This window comes from Dermacentor variabilis, chromosome 4, assembly GCF_050947875.1.
Source record: "Dermacentor variabilis isolate Ectoservices chromosome 4, ASM5094787v1, whole genome shotgun sequence".
Classification (NCBI taxonomy): Eukaryota; Metazoa; Arthropoda; class Arachnida; order Ixodida; family Ixodidae; genus Dermacentor; species Dermacentor variabilis.
Genome location: NC_134571.1, coordinates 8,119,067 through 8,140,686, shown reverse-complemented (window position 1 = coordinate 8,140,686; position 21,620 = coordinate 8,119,067). Strand labels below are relative to the sequence as shown.

General features: G+C 42.8%; 1 protein-coding gene across 3 annotated transcripts in view; it reads right to left on the bottom strand.

The window, feature by feature from the left end:
• Positions 1-21,620, bottom strand: part of DUBAI (Deubiquitinating apoptotic inhibitor) — a 113,182-nt gene that overhangs the window by 34,058 nt on the left and 57,504 nt on the right. For 2 of the 3 annotated variants that reach the window (XM_075688057.1, XM_075688059.1), the window contains exons 6-10: positions 18,060-18,287; positions 15,024-15,125; positions 14,388-14,537; positions 11,726-11,934; positions 2,700-2,793 (exon numbers count right to left, since the gene is read on the bottom strand). In XM_075688057.1, the coding sequence (XP_075544172.1) occupies positions 2,700-2,793; positions 11,726-11,934; positions 14,388-14,537; positions 15,024-15,125; positions 18,060-18,287 (783 nt within the window). The remainder of the gene's footprint in view (positions 1-2,699; positions 2,794-11,725; positions 11,935-14,387; positions 14,538-15,023; positions 15,126-18,059; positions 18,288-21,620) is intronic. The other variant, XM_075688058.1, reaches the window with a different exon arrangement.

Below are 21,620 nucleotides of genomic sequence, written 5' to 3'. Positions count from 1 at the left end.
CATGGCAGAATACAGTGATTATGCACAGAACACCTTTGCAATTCAATCTGAGTTTGTTAATTTGTGAGACTTCTGTGGTTCTGTAACTTGCAATGTAAATTTAGCCAGACAATTTGAACAGGGTGTGCGTGTTTGATTATGGGCTCAGACATAGGCAGCCTTTAAAATCGCTGGCACAGCACTGGAAGTTACATTTTTTTGTGGATCACAATAGCTCGGTACTAATGTCTGTCCATACTGAATTTCAGTACTAACACCAGAGCAACAGGGAATGGTGCATTGCTGTTTTACAGCTACAGCAATCTTAAGTGAATTGAGGCATTCAGCTATTAACAATAACAAATAAAAGTGACCAATGCTTATTCATCTTCAACAGTTGTTACCCTAGGCAGGTTGTCCACATGAGGCCGTGAACATATTTTGCATTTGCACTATCACTTACGAACCTTAGCTTGCTGTAAATCGGAAGGTTCTCTTCAATGATGACTTACGATAGCCTTTGCTACAACCATGATCACATGTGCTGAGTCATGAACTTACATATCAGCAAGAGCCTAGCTCCACATCTAATCTCTTGATCTTGCAAGAGAGCTTGGAATATGTCTTTCTTCATGTTCTAATTACTGAGCAATACCACAGAAATTAAAAGTAAGAATACTCTGAGACTTTTTTTTTTTGTCTAGAGCCAGATTGGGTCACCTGATAACCAACATGGATACCGTGCATCTCAAGCCAGCCGGTGCTGTTTGATGTTTGAGGTATGATGTTTGAGTTCTGTTACTATCAGCTAAATCTTAATCATAATCTTAATCTTAATCATCAAATATATATTTCCTCCTTTTTTGCACCAGTGGAAGTTGCTTCTTTAGTGAATGCGTGAAGCAATAGCTACCTCAAAAACATGACGTTTCCATGACTTTACACTGTGCACAAGACATAACAATGTTGCATATTTAGGACCTCAGCAAACTTCAGCCATTCCCTTTCCATGTTGCAGTTTCATTTCATTTGTATCATGCTAAGGCATACACGATGGAAGCATAATACACAATCTTACAGAAAGAATCAAATCACTTATTTAATATTTATGGTTAGTTGTTTGGTTGGCAGAACACTTTCATTGCCTCCGAGCAACAGCAGGGCTATGAGAAATGTCACAGTAGAAGGCTGAAAATTTTATTTTACCACCTGTTCTACTTAGTGTTTACCACTAAAATGTAGATACCAGGATGTCTTTGCATATGTCTCCATCGGAATGCGGTCACTGCGGCAACATGCGACATTGTGTTCGGCAGGACAATGCCACACACACACTGAACTAGCCATGTCTTCCTGCTGCCCTGTTGATTTCAGGCCCTGCCCTGCCAGGATAATATCTCCAGTATTTCCTTTTTCTTCTCGCTTTGGTTTGCTGAGCGTGTCAGCTACTCTCAGTTCACGGAGGATGGTGGTGCTCAGACAGACTGCAGCAGTAGTGAAGGTGGAAAAGTCACAGAAGTGACTTTTCCAGGTGGCCAGCATTCCTCTATGTCAACAAATGTGAAAGTGTGCACATTTGTATATGGTTATTCGTGCCAGTCACCAGAGCAGATTATCATTATTCTTTCGCTAGGTGTTGCACGTTTGAAAATATTTTCAGCAGACATCAAGTGAATAAGAAATGGAAAGACTGGTGTCTCACTGCCAAACACCCTCCACGACCAAATTTTTTACAATCCCCTTGTAATGAAGTGATTGCAGATGCGTAATACCTGCAGGTACTTTCTAACACAGTGATGCGTGGCCCTTCAATATGCTGATTATGCAATGCCCACGTGAATGCTGGTGTCTTCACTGAACCAAACACCTTGAGCTTATTTTTTACATCCCCTGCAGGACTAAGGCATTATCCCAGCATTATCTGTCTTGCACCAGCCAACTCGATCTATGCTGGTAAACTTTCTGATCTTTGTAATAGCATACCTGCCAACCTGTGGACCTCAACATTTGGGAGTTTCGACATGATAGGGGGAAGGGGGGTGAGAACACACACCACCCTCAATGCATGTCTCGATCTGAAGCTCTGAAGCTGTATGTTATTTTTTATCATGAATTACCAACTAGCCCAAGCAACCACCCTAGTTCTCTGAAGCAAACCAAGTAAGGCATACACTGCCAATACACAAATGGCTTTGATTTAAATCTGATTTTATCTAGTTACCAGTGCATAATGGTCATTACTATGCGACTCTGCTACATGACACAATTAATATTTTTTTTTCGTGGTGAAATTGCAGCAGTTTCTTTAGGAGGTTTATGGCCGTGTCCGTACAATTGGGAGGACTGGTCGGAATTTGAGAGTCTCCCGGACAGATAAAAAGAGTCGGCAGGTATGTAATAGTATATAAAGGGTCTGTCTGAAACAGTTCTATTTCTTTAAATAGAACTGTTTCGGACAGACCCTTATATATAGTCTATAAGATACTATAAATACTACTATAATATAAAAAAAGTTTGATCACTTGAAGCTCATACAAACCACATTGTATGAGCATAATACAGCCCCCATACTAACATGGAAACATCTTGATGCAATTGACAGTAGTGCTCCAATTAATGGCCTAGCATGGCAGCACACCAGTGCTTCTTCAAAATATGCTTGCACAGCAGACATTAAATTAGGAGAGTTATGCTGCAGGCAGAGCAGGATGGTAACTCACCTGTGATAGCGCCAAGAAGGCAAACAGCTCCTGCAGGCTCTTCGAGATGGTCCCTGGTGGCACAGTGTTGCTCTGAAGCAGCTGGTTCCTCAGGCTATGCAGAGTGCAAACATGTGTGGTATCACCCACATGACCATCACAAACCACTGTCACAATAGAATGACAAGAGAGAATATCTTTCTTTTCTTTATTATTCATGTACCCTAAAGGTCCTTTTACAGGCAGTACATAGGGGGTTACATAACATTACATAACATATTACGCTGAATAAATAATGAAAACGAGTGCCATTTGATGGGAACAGAACTTGATAAGACATACTGAAAGATACTCTGCAAACACTGAGAACATACTGGAAAAAGTGGAACTAAAATGGTAGTGGCAACAATAGAGAATAATACAATTCTAACAGCCGGCGCGTAATAAGCACTTCAGTTTGCTAACAAAAGCGTCGTGGTTATAGACAGAAACGATTTCCGCAGGCAGCTTATTCCAATGGTAAGTAGCAAGGAACAATGGTGAATGACGCATAAGCTTGGTACGAGTGATCTTCACTTGTGCTTTAAAGCCGCGGTCTAATCGGGGAAAGATGTGATGGGCCGGTTTGATATGATATTTTGTGAATGGTGCAGGATTGTAATAAAGTCGGTGAAAGTGAGATAACAGGGTAACAAGTCTTCGTGTTTCCAGTGAACATAAATTTAGACGTGATTTGATATCAGTAATGCTGGAGTAGCGAGAGTACTTCCTTGTGATAAACCTAGTGGCCTTATTCTGTAATGATTCGAGTTTCCCGGCAACGTATGCTTGATGCGGGTTCCAGATGATGGCAGCGTATTCTACTTGCGATCTGAAAAAAGTTGTGTATGCTAGTAGTTTGGTTTCCCGATTTGCGGAATGAAAGTGACGCCTAATGAAACCCAGGGTCTTCGACGCTTTGGTGGTGATGTAATCAATGTGTTTATCCCATGTCAGGTCTGAATAAATATGAATGCCTAAGTATTTTACTGATTGCATCTCATTTAAAAAATGCAATATGCGGTGCAGCTACTACAGTCAGCCCAAAAATTATCTGTGGCAACAGTGTTGCAAAGCAATTTACAAGGCTTGCATTATCACTTGACTATATGAAGACACATCTCTACGTGGACAAGTGACCCCTATGATGCGACCACTGTAGTTTGCAGTAGAATTGCCCTGTCAATTATGCAGACATGCCATTGGCTGCTGTTATGTCTCGTTAGTGGCCAACTATTTAACAGTGCATGACACAGCCACATTCACCATCACAAAGATAGAGAAAGGAGGCAACATCACTCTGCAGCATTTCTTTTTTTTTTTATGAAAGAGATGCCTATGTTCTAAGTGCGTGAAAACAGAGAAATCATGTTGTTCAATATTCACTGATTTAATCTTGATGAGGATGCTATATTTAAAAAAAAAAGAAAAAAAAGGAGAAAAGAAAGGAAGAGATAAGGTCACTTGGCAATAGAAAACAATATGTGACAAAAGTGAAGAATGCTTACAAGCAGAAAGGCTTGCAAGAAAAAATAAATAGTCAAGTGACATAATTTTTATTGAATCAAGCAACCTTACTATTGCATGTTTGAATTGCATCTGGGTAAGCACTGTAGAGACAAAGATTAGAGGACAACAACTCTTGTCAGGGCAAAAGCCAGTTTATTTTCGTTCTTTTTTCTCCTGCTGCTCGAAAGACTTTCTCGTTCCAGAGACACCGCCACACAAGTCAACAATAAAAGAACTCCAGCAATAAAAAAGAAATTAATGTAGAAAAGAGAAAGCGGACGGCACCACTGGCACAGCATTGAATTGCAATGCCACCTCTGTTAACGTGCAGTGAAAGGGAAGAAGCAGTTTCAGTGGCTCCTCAGAGAAGGTGAGGACACAACACGCTTTCTATAAGCAACTGCTTTGGTGTTCTGCCAGATAAATTTTTCAAAGGACACCAGCTTTCATGTGACGACAATGATTCAACTCTGGTTAATTCAATACTAACCGAAAGTCCCAGCCGGGCCCAATATATTTCTATATGCCCAAAGTTCCATTATTTCAATTGTGAAATTGGCATTCACCGTGTAATTCAAAATTGGCTGGTAAGGATGCACACATCCCACTGCTATAGCAGCAGAGTCTGTTTTGGCAGTGTTTAGGGGACAGTGAATGTGCCTAAGGCACGTTATGTCTCACTAAAAACAAAAATTTTCACCTTAACCGTCAGTAGAGTTCGAAGCGAGAATGAAAGCTCCCAATGATTGATTACCGTTTTTACCCGATTCTATGTGCACCTTTTTTTTAAAGTGGTCTGCTAATTGCCTGCGCATTACTATCGCATACAAAAGCAAAATTGCATTTTCAGCATTAGCGATGGTTTAACATCAGAGCCAGCAATATTACCATTGTCATCGCAAGACGGCAACAAAAGAAGATATTGCAAAAAAAATTCCAATAATGTGCTGCTTTGGGGCTTTACGGTAATTACGAAGGCTCATTCGAAGGATAAGTAATTTTACATGCTAAGGAAATGGGAACAGAGTTGCATTACGTGTTCTCGGTGCTCCAGACACTTCCATGCATTGCAGGGCAAACTGGCAAAAGTGGCTAAGCTAGGCATAGGCCACAATTCACTATTGCCATGGTTGCAAAATCTATTCGACAATTTGGAATATCAACCACAGTAGAGCGCACAGAAGACAACAGGCTGTAGCCCATATACGGAGATATAAAGCCATTTTAGACTGACAACAATAGGCACAGACAAATTTCCGTTCTGTGAAGGTAAACCCTGCTGGTTTCATTTTATTGGTGAATGCCATAATCAGAGACACACAAATTTCTTGCGTTAGAAAATCTGGTGCACATCACATTTTGGTGCACATTGTGCTTAATATGAACCCACGAAAAGGGGGAAGGGGGGCGGCACGTTGGAGTCGACTACATACTGCCAATAAAGTAATTATATATGTCTAAACTTTTTTTATGCGTTTTCTTTTAATCCGGCATGCCAGATTATCTGATATGGTTTGCCAGTCTTATCAAAATAGAACAGAAAGTTGGACGAGCCGGTATGTATTCATTTTATAGAATATTTCAATGCAAACAATCGACAGCCACAAAACAGAGGCACACACAGACACAAGCATAGACTGGCAACTAATTCTTTATTTAAAATGAAACCATACATAAATAGGGAAAAAAAAAGCTGAGAAATGCTGTTGCTCATTTTGTAAATTTTGCTATGTGTGTGTGTGTGTGTGTGTGTGTGTGTGTGACTATTTACAATAATAGAAGCTCAGTGATATTATCCTTCCTAATAGAAATTTTGTGATGATATGAATATTTTAAAAGTCCTAATCCAAGTTCGTAAGCTTACAATGTGCAAAATCTTTAATGTTGCGAACCGCTTTTCACGTCGCAGCAACCAATACGAATAATTGAGATGCCTTGTGATCCTCAGCACACCAGACACTGGCTGATGCCAGGCCGGCAGAGCCACCGAAACCGATGCGCCAGTCACATTCCTGTTGCTAGGGTGACCTATGCCACTCAGCCTTGACTCCACCTCCACGCATGTCTTCCCTCCCCCAAAAGAAAGACCGCTTGCGACTTGTAGGCTATTGTCAAATGCCTTGCAACATTATCTGGAGCCCACAATCACACGCGACCCATTTTTGTCAGGTCAGCAAGATCAACGGCATTCACTTCCATAGGTAGTCCTATCTTTGTATTCCATGCCTTGTGTCTTCTTCGGCGCCCGACAGCAATTCAAAACTTTTCTACCTTTTCAGCTGTAGCTTCGATCCCGCAAAAAAGTAAACAGATTCCCTTATATTGCACAAATCATTTTCATATCACTTTGTTGAAAGAACAGCTTACCACCCAAGTGTCATACATATCATCTCGCTCTGACCACAGTTTCAAAGTTGGTGAGCCGTCTTCACATACTAAACTTTGTAGTAATGCATTCATTCCTAGCACAAGCAAAGATTGGAACCACCTTCCCGCCACCGTTGCAGCTATCCTGGATACTGACACCTTCAAAACCACCATTCATGAAACGCCACATTGAATATGTCTTTGTACTTGCAAATTTTTTTTTTATGTTCCCCACTCCTTTCTGTAATACCTTTGGGCTTTGAAAGTATTTTAAATAAATAAATAAATAAATAAATAAATAAATAAATAAATAAATAAATAAATAAATAAATAGGCAGCAGCTAAGGCACAGCAACGAAAGAAACTGAAGATAATCAGGCAGATGTTGAAGTGGCAGTTTCAGAACACGCAAAGTGTGCAGCAAGCTGCTGCCAAAATGTGCCCGAAACAAGCATACCAGTGATTCAAATTCACATCAGCCAATAGGAGCGCTCCTTGCAAGCCACATGAATAGGCATGGGAAGAGGTACGACCGGATCCGTTACAGGCATAGGTAGCAGTACAATATAGATAGAGAAGTTGTGAGCAAGAGAAAAAAGATTAAGGAGATGTATACAAGAATGCTAGAATAAAAAGCATGTATAGCACACCTGGATTAGCTGAAATAGACGAGGTGCCCATTTGTCACTGCCCCGTTTCAAAGGAGATGCCAATAAATCATCATCGTTATCATCGCGACTGCAATTACGAATCACAACTTTAGTTTTTCCCTTTCCGCATTTGCTTTTCTTGCTTTTATTCCTGTATAGAAAATACAGTGCTACGACTGTCTGAAACTCCAATGTCTTGTGTTTATGGCTGACCACATCTTTCTAACCTGTCTAAAGCTCTTGAATCTATTAAGAAGTGCGCAGCTACGTTTATTTATTCCAATATTTTCTACTAGTCTAACAGAACTTAAATGACATGCTAAACTTGTCAGCTTACAATCTAGGCATAAAGCTTGTTGGCTTTGTCTATTTCACAAGCTTTTTGCTTACAGCTTGGCCTTCCTGTCATCGCACCAGCTCGTAGCAGTTCCAGTTGTACGAGCCATTCCAAAGCTGTTTATCCTCAGTGCACTCATACTTCTGCCCATCTCCGATCTTTCTTCGTACAGAGAGCAAAGGACTGGAATGACTTGCCTCCCCATGTCGTGCTGCACTCCCATTTTGCAACTTTCAAAAATAGTATCGATTGTGTTTATCTGTGAATGTATGCATTAGTTATGAATGTATGTACTGTACTTACTTGACCAATCGTAACACTTTTCTTGTGGAATATCAATGCAAAGTTCAGGGGCGCAATAATTACACGAGGAAAATTTACCAAGAGAATGTACAAAGTGCTAAAACAAAAGACACAGTTTCGCCCGAAAGGCCCTTGACTGGCCAGGTTGACTGGCCAGATATTGCTGGATTTCTCTCGGGCGCTCTCCCTCACGTGGGCGACGAGCGCCGGGATGATAGCCCTGGAGTCCTATGCTTCGGTAGTAGCAGGCACGATACAAGTGGCTCGCTTTGCCACAGTGGAAGCAAAGTGACTGATAGTCAGGTGTGCGCCACACGTCTGACTTTCGCGTGTTGATTCGGGGGCTCGTGGACCAGTACATATTTGTATGTGAAGCTTGGCCCTGGAAGTGGCACAGCGGTTCTTCAGAAGGCAGGTTACGGTGGTTCACGGGTTGCACAGGTAACCTCACTGCTTGCGCATAAGTCAGTACGGGGGCAGCTTCAGGTCTGGTTTGCACGAATTGCTGTGCCACCTGGTGGACTTCTTCGTGGATGATATCTGTGAGGGATGTTACGGTCGGTTGAAATCGCACTCCCTGTAGTCGATCGAGCTCCTCATGCACGACACTATGCAAAAGCTCTCGAAGCACATCGGTGTCACAGGGCAATGAGAGAGAAGATGCTGATCCTAGGCTGATTTGGCGATCGTAGACTGAGGAGCATTGCTGAAAGGCTCCCTCCATTGTTGTTGCCTCACTGACGAACTCAGCTACTGTAGCTGGAGGCCTTCGCATCAGTCCAGCAAACAGCTGATCCTTCACTGCACGCATCAGCAGGCGGACCTTCTTCGCTTCTGTCATGCCAGGGTCAGCACGCTTGAAAAGCTGCGACGTGTCCTCTACGAGCATGGCTACACTTTCGTTCGGCTTTTAACCCTACTCTGAAGGGCTTGCTCTGCTCGCTCTTTTCTTGCGGGACTGCTTTACGTATCGTGTATCTGCCGTTGAAATTCTTGCCAGGTGGTGATGGATGGCTCGTGGTTAGCAAACCATGTTCGGGCAAAGTCCTCTAGGGAGAAGTACACATTCCTTAACTTTTTCTGTTCATCCCGATAATTGACGTCAGCCACACGATCGAAGTCATAGAGCCAGTCTTCCACGTCCTCAAAAGGCTCCCCATGGAATGGCCGCGCCCAGCGTGGTGTGTGGAGAACCAGCGATGCAGGAGGCTGTCCCGTACCGTATGTCTCCTGTGTCTGGCTTGCGGTTGTGGTAAACATCCTCGGCAGATTTTGCAGGCCATATTCCGGAGGCAGTCTTTGAAGCCGTCAGCTTTTGCTTAGGTTGTCCGCTTCCAGTTCCTGGGGGTCAGAGTACATAGACGCGTACCCAGCACCTCCACCAGTTTGTCACAGACAAAGCCACAAAAGACTTCGGTCAATGCAATAGATCTTTTATAAAGCTGTCCTGGCACCTTCATTGTTGTCTTCTTCTCGGAGCCACCCAACATGCCTGGCATGTGGCACCGAATTGCACCGAGTGGCTGTCACTCGTGTCAAGGTTGTGGCAATATCATATCGAATAACAAAAAATTTCCCCCATAACTTTACACAAATTTTGAGCAAGAAAATACAGTGCTGCACATGTTCAGGAGTCTCCTAGTATTGCATAACAAGAATGTAGCAAGCTATCAGTAACTTAGGTACATAGAAATCAAGATATACAGTACAGTTTACTCATACTAAAGGGCACACTAAGTTAGTTTGCCAGTACTTATTACAGCTCAGTCCGAGTATATGAAGGTGTGGAAAATTTTTTTTTATCAATAGAATTTCTTTTGAATAGAATCAAGTTATTACTTCGTCTAAAACTAATGAATTAGTGACATTCTGTTGTACTGGATACCAATAAGGTTCTCAGTTTAATAGTGCAGCTGTGTCTTCTGGCACTCTTTTATTTATTGCATAGAGAGTTTTGCTTTCCAGTTTTTAAAATACAGAAGAGCAAAACCAACTTAACGCCAGCTAGGTGATCATAAGGTCAATATGCGCGACAGATGAAAGGATCGAGCATCCTGTGACTCTATCAACGCTCCACGCATAGCCGCTGCCAACGGTAAAGAGCAGGCGCAATGCACGCCCTTTTATTGTCAGGTTCGCAGTGACCTGTCACAAATTAACATGATGCTCGCTACCCCTCCCCTTCCCCTGCTCCTACTACTCGTTCATCCATCTCTTGCTTTCATTTGCGAAGCGGTTTGTCAGAGTGTTGCACGATTGCCGTGGATAGATCTGCTTTGATTTGGCACCACGCGTAATGTTAGTAGCCAATGCCCGATGAAGCAGTGCGGATTAGACCTAATGGCCGAGGCAGAGTGGCCTCGAAGAAAATTTGCCGGCTGCCGGCCAATGTGGTAAAGGGCCGCAAGCCATTTTGGAATGCTTGCTGCTGGTATGTTCATGGCTCATCAGTGATCAATGGCTGTTGAAGCGACTTGAAGCTCGTCACCGCATATCCAACATGATCTGCGTGATTGTTGGCGGCTAATTGGCCCAATCTTTGCACTCAATGAAATATGCGCTACTTTCGTTGCTGCTTTCTCTGTCCAAGTCGTGCTGTCATTTCGATCCATCCTGTTGACCTTGGCAAACATTGTACCGACAGAGTCGGCCCTGGACAATGCAGTGCTATTCTGCTAACTGCGGTGTCCGGGCGCTGTGCGTCTGTGCGATCCCCGCACCGAGCTAACTTCAGGGAGCGCTTGCGGTGATGGAATCCGCTACTGCGCCAGCCGTGACAACCCCATCCATGGCACGTTCGGTGCTCCTTTTGCACCACAAACGAAATGAAACGCTCCCTTGGGTGAGCACCTCGGTCTCCGCGGCACACACGACATGTCGCACTGCGTGGGTCTCTACACGAAAGACACTGAATATTCGAGAAATAGAAAAGTAGATATTCAATTCGCGAATTTGATTATTCATACATTCACTATTCGATTCGATTTGATTCGATGATATTCGAGTATATTTGGGAGCCCCTAATTTATTTACTATACCTCAAGGGTCTTGCATAACAGGAGTTTACATGAGGAGTTACAAAAACAATGTCACAAGTAGCCTTGAAGTGCAAAATGCTCTCGAGAAGGATCTCAGATGTGGGCTTGATGTCGCAGTCAATGGCTGTTTTGACAAAGAACAACTGAACATGTGTGGCGGTGTGAAGATGTGAGGGGTATACGACTTCTACATGTAGCAAGTTCGGTTGATGGGAGAGTCGCAAGGAGGCACAAAACAATTAGTGATAAAGAGAAAGCCTGAAAATATTATCGTCGTCTCTTTTATGTTGGGGGGGGGGGATAGCTGCATTAATTTTTCTGCAATATGGCTTGGGTTCGTTGAGAAAGGGCACCATTGCTTCTTGTATTGTTCGCTTTGGTCAACTCCTCAAAGGCTCTTTTTTTTTCTTCAATAAGCCTATCCGATGGCCCATTTTTCTGCTGTGATATGCCTTAGTAACCTGGACAGAACACAGAAATATGTCCACAAACATTGCGCGAAATCTAATTCAATAAAAGCAATCATGATCAAATGCCTATTGCCATACAATGCAAGGAGGGCTTGTCATAGGCCATAAAGTGATGATTATTCATGGTGAGATAAGGTCACCAAGATCTCAGGTTAGAGCACTTGAATATTTTACTTTCGCAATTAATTCTTTCTAGCACAAAATTTTTGGTGCGTAACTAGGCTTCGATAGTGCTAAGTATGCACATTGCTAAGCCTGAATGACTTTAGGGCGGTAACACACCCCATGGGCCCCCATTCCCCTGCTGTGTGTGATGATATGTGCCCCAGCTCACCGTGACGTCATGTAGAGTGCCTGGAGCACACTGTTGGCATAGCAGGTGTTGCCCAGGTTGAGGAGACCCACAAGCTCGGCCTCACGGCGCACCAAGGCGGTCGCCTCACCAACAATGCCCCCAATGTAATGCTCTCCAGCCGAGGCCACTCTGTACTGGCTCAAGAGCTGCTGCATTTCATCCACACTGGGTGCTGCTGCTGACACATCCTGCAAAATCGGTCTCACATTGCAATCACTGCTTGCCCGACTGTAACGAAAACACATTCATCACACATACACCCACCTTCTCACGATACAAAAAGAAAAGCACAATTATAACTGCTAGAGTGTTTAAACAGATTTGAAGCCAGAAGCAGTCTTCTTTTTCTATAGCTGATACACCATGCTGGAGTGACAACAGTGGAATTATGTCATGCATCTGTAAGAAGCAATGCAAGTATGAGTCACTACAGTGAAACCTCGTTATTGTGAACACCACATTAGCGAACTTTTCAGATAAACGAGCTAGTCAGAATCTATAGCTGACTGCTTGTAGCTTCGACTTAAACATATTTCAGCACTTCAGTTTCCGTGTCATGTTAACAACGCCTCAGTACCACAAATTAATATTCAGGAATCTGGGGATTCTTGCATTTCCATGTATCCTTCATGACAGCCGTAAGAGCAGGCTAGCAGACAAGAGAGCACAGAAAGTGGACGCCGCCGCACATGGGTTCGGAAAACTTGAGACGGCGCTTGAGGAGAAAAACGCAAGTACGGTGGCTAGATGGGTAGGTATGCCATCCACTGAGCGTGAAGCGTAGTTCAGCACTTCGCTTCACAATGACAGCCGTGATTGCTGCGGTCTGTCACAAGCGGAGCACGTCACGTGCTGCTGCGGCCATTTTACAAGGGAATTGCGGCACATTAAACATAGTATTTAAGCTGAAAACCGTCTTCATAGTCACATCATAGACAGTTACAAATTTCTGAACGCAGCAGAGCTCTGTCACTTGTGAAGGTAATGCACTTGCCTTGCCCATCACCTCATTGTTACCCCATTTGAGGTGCAACATATATAAGAGCTCTTAAATGCTGTTTAGTTTGGTAAGCACGTTAAACTTTGGCCTACGAGAAGCACAAATTCTGCATGGATGAAATAGCCCTTAATCAGTTCTTCTAAAGTGAGAAAGGCATAAGTTTGCTTTGTGGAACAGCTAGTATGTAGGAGTTGTATACGAACAGCAATTCATGCAGGGTGTATTGTTATGCCACAAAATGCGTAAGAGAAATGATTTGGCTTGACGGGATATAAAATATAATAGTATAAATATTGATATAAGTACGACTAAAATCCTATGGTTCAATTTCTTTGCCCGTATTGGGCTATTATAAATGAGACATGCTTGCAATATAATTTAACAATACAAATAAACTTGTTTTTGATTTAACAAAAAACAAACTCTTACATTGTTCGATGATGTATGATGAAAGGAGCAGCTTGTAGCATGCAAAATAATGGTTTGGACTCTTGCATGCAATAATTAATGTAATTCTTCATTCGCCACCAAGCTTCTACTGCAACCAGAAATTTAAATGAAACATGGCACTGCATCACAGCGCTCACAAAGCATGTCGTAGCGCATACCGTAAGGTGCTTTTTCTCTCTTGGAGTGTGCTAAGGAACCAAGTTCTTGCTGCTCACAATTAAGGAAGTGCAGGCAAGCAATATATTAGCTTGATGATGCTATTCGCAACTTCTGACTTTGTGCTGCTAACAACTGATGACTCCTGAAGGTTTGAGCTGGCAAAAGGTGCATTCTATTTTTGCTTGAAGCATGTGTATTTTGGCTCGCTATCTTTTCGGGATTATTTTGATGGGTGGCATTCTATTAGAGCCTTGCTTGTTCTTTTTGTAGGAATTTTACATGCAAGCCACAGCGTCAAGTAGCATCAAAGGAACAGTGCCACTCATTAGCCACACATACACAATCGGAACATACGCAATCTTTTTCCCAGTCATACTCAGTGAAATGAAATGCTCAATGAAATGCTTCTTTAAGTGATGCTGGCACACGACTAATGTGGTTGAAACATTTTGGCAGCACAGCGAAAGGCAAGCTCATGTCTTTCGGAAAGTTCTGGGTCTCAATGCACCGAAACCAATATTTTTGCCCGTGGCTTGCATGTTTGTAGCCGAACTTACAATTCGGCGCAAAGCAAGTGGTATGCTTCTGGCTTGTTTTCTTCTGTGCAGAAACACTTTCACCCTGTCCTGGAGTCTCACGAGCTTGGTATTCACGAACGTCACCCGCAGTATTCCCTTCGCTCCTTAAATATCTAAAGAAATTACAGGAGCTCGGAGAACTATTGTGACTGAAGTTCCCCTGAAGGTCGTTATATCGAGATTTCACTGTATTTTGTAGCAATGCCTTTTCTAATGCTAATGCCTTTTTAAGCATTTTATGTTCGTGACATTCAACACTCTGCCCGGGGCGAAGCGTCGCTCTGACTACTCACTAACGCCAAAAGCACAAAAAGGCATTAGCAGTGAAAAAAAGTGTCGTTACAAAATGGTGTCTATAGTCACTTGTTAACCCGTGGGCCTAATTTTGAAGTGGCACCCAGTGGCACCCAGTGGCGCCCTGCTGGTGATCTTAAGTACACCAAACTGTACTCACCTTGAGCGCATCTAGCACAGGATCATAGAGATCAGGAAAGCCTGAGTGCAGGTACATCATGGTGTAAGACAGGCTGGCCAGCTCCTGGAGCATGTCGCCATTCTTCTGCCTCCGCAGTTCTTTCAAGAACAATGGCAGGTGGGGCAGTATCTGCATGGCACGAGGTCATTTTGGGAGGGTGCGCAGAGTAGAGAAGAAAGTTTACCCAAAGTTTTGGCCTTCTACAAACCATGTTTTATTCAGCCACAAAACCTCACCCCTGCTGATTTAATTAGCAGCACTATTCTCCAACTGCTGACACACATCCACCATACTAATTTCTCTACTGACATCACAAGAAGCAGCTCTTGGGCTGCCCAGATCAGTTGCAGCTTTTTGCTTCCTTAACATCATTTCTGCATTTTTACGTCTGACCGGAGGCCCAAAGAATTTCGAAACGAAGACTTCGCTAATGAGGTTAGAAGTCGCCCTATATGTGTCTGCAGCTTTATAACAAATAAATAACCTGTTTAGTCTTGAAAAGCAAATACCCTTGAACTGCTTTAACACCCACCCTTCTTCCTGTCGACACCTGTAGAACAAGGAACCCAGAATTCACATGGTGGCTCTCTCATCGACCATTGTGCTGTGACATACCTTATGGAAGAGAGCAGGCGAGTGCTGGTATGATAGCAGCATAAGAGTCAGGACCGGGAATGCACACTTGCGGGTCAATGGCTGTATCGCCCTGCAAAACACCTGGAAAATGGGACAAGGTTGGCTGAGCAGGCACCACACCAGGTGCTGGCCTTGGAAACTCTCCATACCACTGCTCTTCAAAAGTTTACAATTTCGTTAGCACGTGACCAGAAACGATCCCAGGCCATACTGTGGTGCTCACATTTCCTTCAAACACCAATTGATGTGTTAGTTGAAAATTCTGTTTCACAATATTTCCTGCATCTGAAGCAGGAACACGCTGAACAGATTCAGAATTTAAATTCTTCAATGAGTTTCCCTGCATCTACAAATGCGAGCTCTGCATGTTTCAGCAAAAAAAAATTCTTCCAGTACAAAAACACAAGAGACATGCAGTGTGCTTTGGAGAGGTTTAGCCACTTGAGATATTTGCCTGGTTGCTGTCAAGAAGAATGACAGAAGAGAACACACTACACAACCGCATACTGGTGCTGTGAACAAACATCTGAGCATTCATTACAAAATATGTTGATTATTATGGTAAATCCTATCATGTCAAACACCAGTGGCATGGTCGGATAAAGCAGTGCTGAAATTATTCTTGGGGAATTTTTTGGACATATTCTATTAATCTTGAGTTATTCATGTCATAGCCACATGCACAGCTAACATACGACGGCAAATTAAAATTCTCGTGCTTGATGTGTTGCTTAGTAACATTTTGAACATGATCTACAGGTACATCATAATGAATATTGCAACAGTAACTGAATAAATTAGCACTTTTGTCGTGGTGATGTAATGTCTTGGCACTTCAAGACCTGTTTGGATACTACATCTCACCACAAGGTAGTTTGGATTGATGCATAACCAGACCTTTGGAGCAAGTTTCAATAATTAGGATGCTAGCTACGGTAGCAAATGCCTTGAAATTGAACTTATTTGTGGATGCAAGGAGAGTTTGCTTTCTTGTGTGAAGCATGTGGTGATATCACATATAGAATAAACCTGACAAAAGGGAATGAACGTGCCCAAACTGGTGTAAAACGAAACACACAACTGAATTGGCATAGTGTATTACACCATTGTGTTCCTGTATCACTGTTTGCTATCTCACTTGGTGAAGATGGTCGCACTAAGAAAAAAAAAAAGAATATAAAGGTAAATGTATGTCTAAGTAGTTTAGTTCTGATGAATTCATTGGGCATTGCTTTCCTTCCTAACAGTCTCGCTTAAACTCTCATGAAAAAAGCTAATTTCTTTGGAATTTGTAAAGGCTTGGAGCTGCACAACAGTGGGGACAGCAGGAGTCACTATGCCACACTTTTACTTCTTTTGCCAGTAAACAAGTCATATGTCTTGTGTACTTGGCAGGCAGCAAACTATCAGAACCAACATATGGGTCTGCGGATAGCAACTAGCAGAAATTGTGCCTGGACATTTACACTGTAGACTGGGTAAAGCTTGCAGATAATTTTATGCACCACTGCCAATCAACGTTTGGGTTATTAGAAAACTTAGAATGCAAGACAGTCACTGGGCATAGAAAACACATACACACCACATGCACTAACTCACGGCGTGCGCTCTTTTTCTACGTCCAGCGTCTTTATTGCGCTTGAAGTTAACTAAACATGCATTACTAACCAAACCAGTCCACCTATCCATCATATCGAACATTTGGGTAACTCGCAACCTGTGCACATCGCTGCACCGCTTGTGTGCATGTACCTTGAGTATTGAGTAATAACGTAGGTGGCCGTCATGGAAGTGTCTCAGCTATGGTTGTCAATGCAACCATAGCGGCTAGTCACCGCTACACGCGCTCTTATCACAACAAAAAGGTTAGAGATTTTACCTGCAGGACCAACGTATTTAAAAATTCTTTTTTCCTGAGCACGATTTCCGAATAGAACGCACTACCTGCCATAACTGTCGAATGTCCAACGGTTTCATCCTTCATTTCTGCACTTTGTGAATAAACCATAGCGTTCATCCCTCGTTTTTACCAGTCAAATCATGATTGTGAAAGAACTTCACTTTGGCCTAGTTGGTATTTACTGCATATCATATTGACCGCAAAAAAGACGGGGACAGAGGGAGAGAACACATAAACAGCACGGGTGGTAACTTTCAACTGTTTTATTCACGGCAGCCCGTGAGGATATATAGGCAAAAAGAACATGCGCAGATCGCAGCAAACAAGAATACACATCAGCTTAGCGTGGCAACCAATTATCAAAAAAATCTATTTCCTATTGAAACAACCTAATGGAGGTATCGCTAACACAGTCTTCGCCTTTCTTTTTTATGTGATAAGCCTCCAGCAGTTCACGTGCAGTCTGGTCATGGCTTTTCCCCAGAATCTTTATCTCCTCAAAAAGAGGTGCACAACGACAGGCATTGCAGTGCGCAGGTAAGTGCGCCAATTCATCTTTCGTTAACTTTTGTTCATGTTCCCTGGCTCGATCATTTAGGCACCGTCCAGTCTGCCCTATGTAGGACTTGCCACACGCCAGGGGGATTTCGTACACGTTACCGCCCGTGCTGTTTATGTGTTCTCTCCCTCTGTCCCCGTCTTTTTTGCGGTCAATATGATATGCATGATTGTGAAAGGTTTCTCTTATGTTGTTTGTTATGCAGATTCTTGTTCAGTGTCTGTTATCTTGTTTGATCTTATTTCTTATTTGTTTTCTTGTTTTTTCAAATGCCTACTCCTGCCTAAGGCCTGGTAACAAGGCTGGCAGTACTTGTAAAATAAATAAATAAATAAATAAACCATGCATACTTTTCAACAACTTTCAGTTCTGTAATAAACGAACATTTCTCACATTATTACTTTCATTTCAACCGTATACAATTGTGAGCTATACAACAAAGCTTTGCTGTAATATGCGCTGTGCTGTACATAAAAAGTGTTTTGAGAAGAACCATTCGTAAAAACAAATACATTTGTTAAAAAAAATAAGAAAGGTGGCCCAAGCTGATACACACCATGTCAACGGAGGACTCAAACAGGTCAGCAATGGCAGCAAAGTGGCCCGTAGCCACAAATCCACGCAATGCTGCTGTGACCCAGAGGTGCATTGAGTTCATGCCAGGCCAGGCCAAACACTGCAGCAGCCTGCGGGATGCTCGCACCAGCGGCTCCACATCGACCGAGCCACTCAGGCTATGGCTCATGGAGCTGGTGGCCGTTGACACCAGAGACGGTGGCAACAGCTGCACAGCCAAAAGTTAACCTTTTACACTGCTTGCACACAAGGCCCGCAAGTGGGCAGACACCAATATTCCAGTGCAGGGTGTCGCCCATCCTGGACTGAAATTTATACATTGAACTCCTGTGGTATGTTGCTCCTGACCAATTGGCACAGGAGAGTGAGGAAAATAAAGTGCAAGTTTGTGGTGTGCATATGAGCAAGACACATCCAGCAGATTGGTGTTGGGAAACTAAATGCGCCAGGCAACTTTTTCTCTTGGCTTGCCACTTCTACAATGGTGGCCCACACTTGTATGCCATGCTAGTACACCAATATGACACTTCACACGAAGTCACCACCTCTTCGACCATATTCACACCTACATGGTTGGACCACTTCCATCATCACTTAGTCACAGCTAGCTGCTGATGTGAGTGACTCTTTCACAAACTGGATGTTCCCTTTTCGGGCATCACTTCCAAATTTGTTGTCCAAGCTTTCGTCTCTGCCTGGCTCTTGCACTTAAGGGAAAACTTCGACCTATTTGTTTAATTTATTTATTCTTTGAGGCATGGTGCTGAAACTTGTACATATATGTAATGTTTTGAGCTTATTCTGAATATGAGGTGGTGAAGAGCGAGTCGCGGTGTACACAGCCGAGAGTTCCAAGCAAGGCGAGGCAAGGCGCAGTTTTCGGGGGCCGCATATGCAGTTGACTGCAGTTGCCAGGGGAAGGGCCACGTGGCACGAGTGCGGCAACAAGAGAGGAAGGAGGACACAGGTGGCATGCGGTGCATGTGGTGTCTTGTGTGCGGATTGACAGCATGTGGACAGTGTGGTGGAAGAGTTGCAGAGTGCTGTAATAAAGTGAATGTTTTCTACGAAAATGTCAGCCTGTCGTCGCCTGTAACAATGTTCGTTTTTGTTTTACCTCCGCTGGTTCTTTTTTTAACCCTTTGAGGGTCAATGACGTAAATATACGGCGCCACGAAGAAGTCCAAAAATGATCGATGCTGTATATTTACGGCGCTGTCTGTACGTTTAAAAAGCGCGCCAATTTCCTAACTTTTTTCTTTTCTATCATGTGCTGCCACTATGTGGGAATACAGGGAATTTTTTTCGCGCACCTCCCTCTCTTGGTTTGCGTTGCATGGTTTGTTTTAGCGCTAGTTTGCTCCCAGGCATCTATATATTACCGCTCGCGCATTGGTGCATGCGTGGGCGGGCGGCGCTTTCGACTTTGTACCGGGGGCAGTTTCGGCTTCTTTCGCTCGCAAAACTGATGGCTATCTCGTTACTAATCGCTCAAAAGGCTACCGCATGTTTCTCGCTTGTTTAGTGCTCACAAGGGTGCACATAGGAAGGATGCTGCCTTGCATGCGTTTCTGTTGCTTTCTTTTTTTTTTTGTAGGACACTTACGAAAACTATTTGCCTCTGGTTGGCTATAAGATGAAGATTAGTGGAAGTTTGTCACATGTCTTGCTTTTTTGATGGGCACACAACCACACAGTTTTCTTGAGTGCGTGCACCTACTCAGTTCGATTACATAATGGATGTAAATATTAGTGTAAGAGCAGGAACAGGTAAGCGTTGCCAAATATTCTCGTGTGCGCATTTTCAAAGCCTTGAACTGTGTGTATAACAATGCATCAAATTTATAATCTAGTTTATTTCCGTTTTTATTGCTGTTATTCATGAATGAAGAGTACATATATACCAACGCAAAATATTTTTTTCTCACTTTAGGTCACCCTAAACCAACTATGGTAAATTTTTTTTTAAATAAGTCCCCCCCCCCCCCCCAAGAAGAATTGGAATCTGCAATAAAAAAAAATAGACCCTGGGTGGTCGCATATAGCGAAAAAAATTGACCGTTATAGGGTTAAGCAAGCTTCAATCTTCAATGATTTGTAAAATATCACTTACCGAGATTTCACTAAACATGGTTTTAATATAATTCGTGGAATGCTATAAGGCCAACCTCATTGCTCTGGCTGCCCTAGAACAAGACAAGCCACACTGTCGAAACAATGACTCCAGCTGACATTCCTCATTGGCCACTGATCATCACTTCAAGCTTCTAGTTTCCTGTTAAATTCTGTCAAAGATGCACACCTAGTTTTAGGGTACATAGAACCATAAGGTTGGTCTTACAGCATTTCCTGAATCATACGGAAGCCAGTGATTGATACCCTGTTTAGTGGAATATAAGGTACTGATATTTGCGAATCCTTGCAGAAAATTAATTAAAGAAAGCTTGCATTAAATAAGACCCAAAGGAGATAAAACATAAGCTAACCTCATATTAAAAATAAGCACATAACATTACATAAGTGCACCAGTTTTTGGCACCATACTCCAAAAATAAATATTTAAAATACTTTTGGTATAAGGCTAAATTCTCCCCTTAAAGGAACATTAGGGTAAGTAAAATAGAACCTTGTTGATACGATCCTGTTTCGTACTATTTCTCGGCACAGAGCGGGAATTACCAGCGCAAGGCATGGGTAACTGAAAGCAGTATGTGCCCACCACAGCCGCTTCCCTGCAGTAGTCGCCCACCCGTGACATGTGAAAATGCCAGCATGTGCTCAGTTTCCTCTTCCAATGCGAGCAAAATTCTTCGTGGGTTGTTGCATGCCACATCCACAGCTGCCACTGCCAACTCCATTGTGATAAGCAGTCTTCATTTATCCTTTTCACAGCGCATGCAGTAGAAGCACACAGTACTCTTTTAATAGGTGACACCTCAAACACCATTCTCTGCTGCAGGTGGCAAGAAGTGAGGGTCACGTTTGATTCTGGTGGCACTGCATTCTGGCATCACCCAGCAGCTTGATCTTATTTCGGTTTTTCATTGCCGTTTTAAAACACTACGCAATAGGAGAACGACAAAGTGCATCTCGGGTAGAAATGTAAAACTTCATGAAATTTTGAGGGGCGTGAAAAAAAAACTGGTTTCTTCTGTTTGTTTTTTCCGAAAAATACTAAAAATCGGAAAGCAACAATTGGGCAGAGAGCTATGACAACTCAACACATTTAATTCTTTAACACTGAAAAGAAAATAATTGTTACGTTACTTCATCACAAAAGTCCCAGCAGAGCTTCTGGATTCAAAATCTAGGCACGATTTGATGTCAAGGCTTTGATTTTACATCAAGTCAAGACCAACATTTGTATCAATCTGTGTCGGATTAATTTCTGCTTCACGTGTCAACGCTTCACTGTGCAGCAGACAAAGCCTTCCGGATATTGAGGTTCAAATGTACGTACACAAGTTCTTGCATGCAATCCTCTGCGAGCCTATTGCGTAGGTTGTTTTGCACACTTTCCAAACTCAGACCAGTTTCTTTT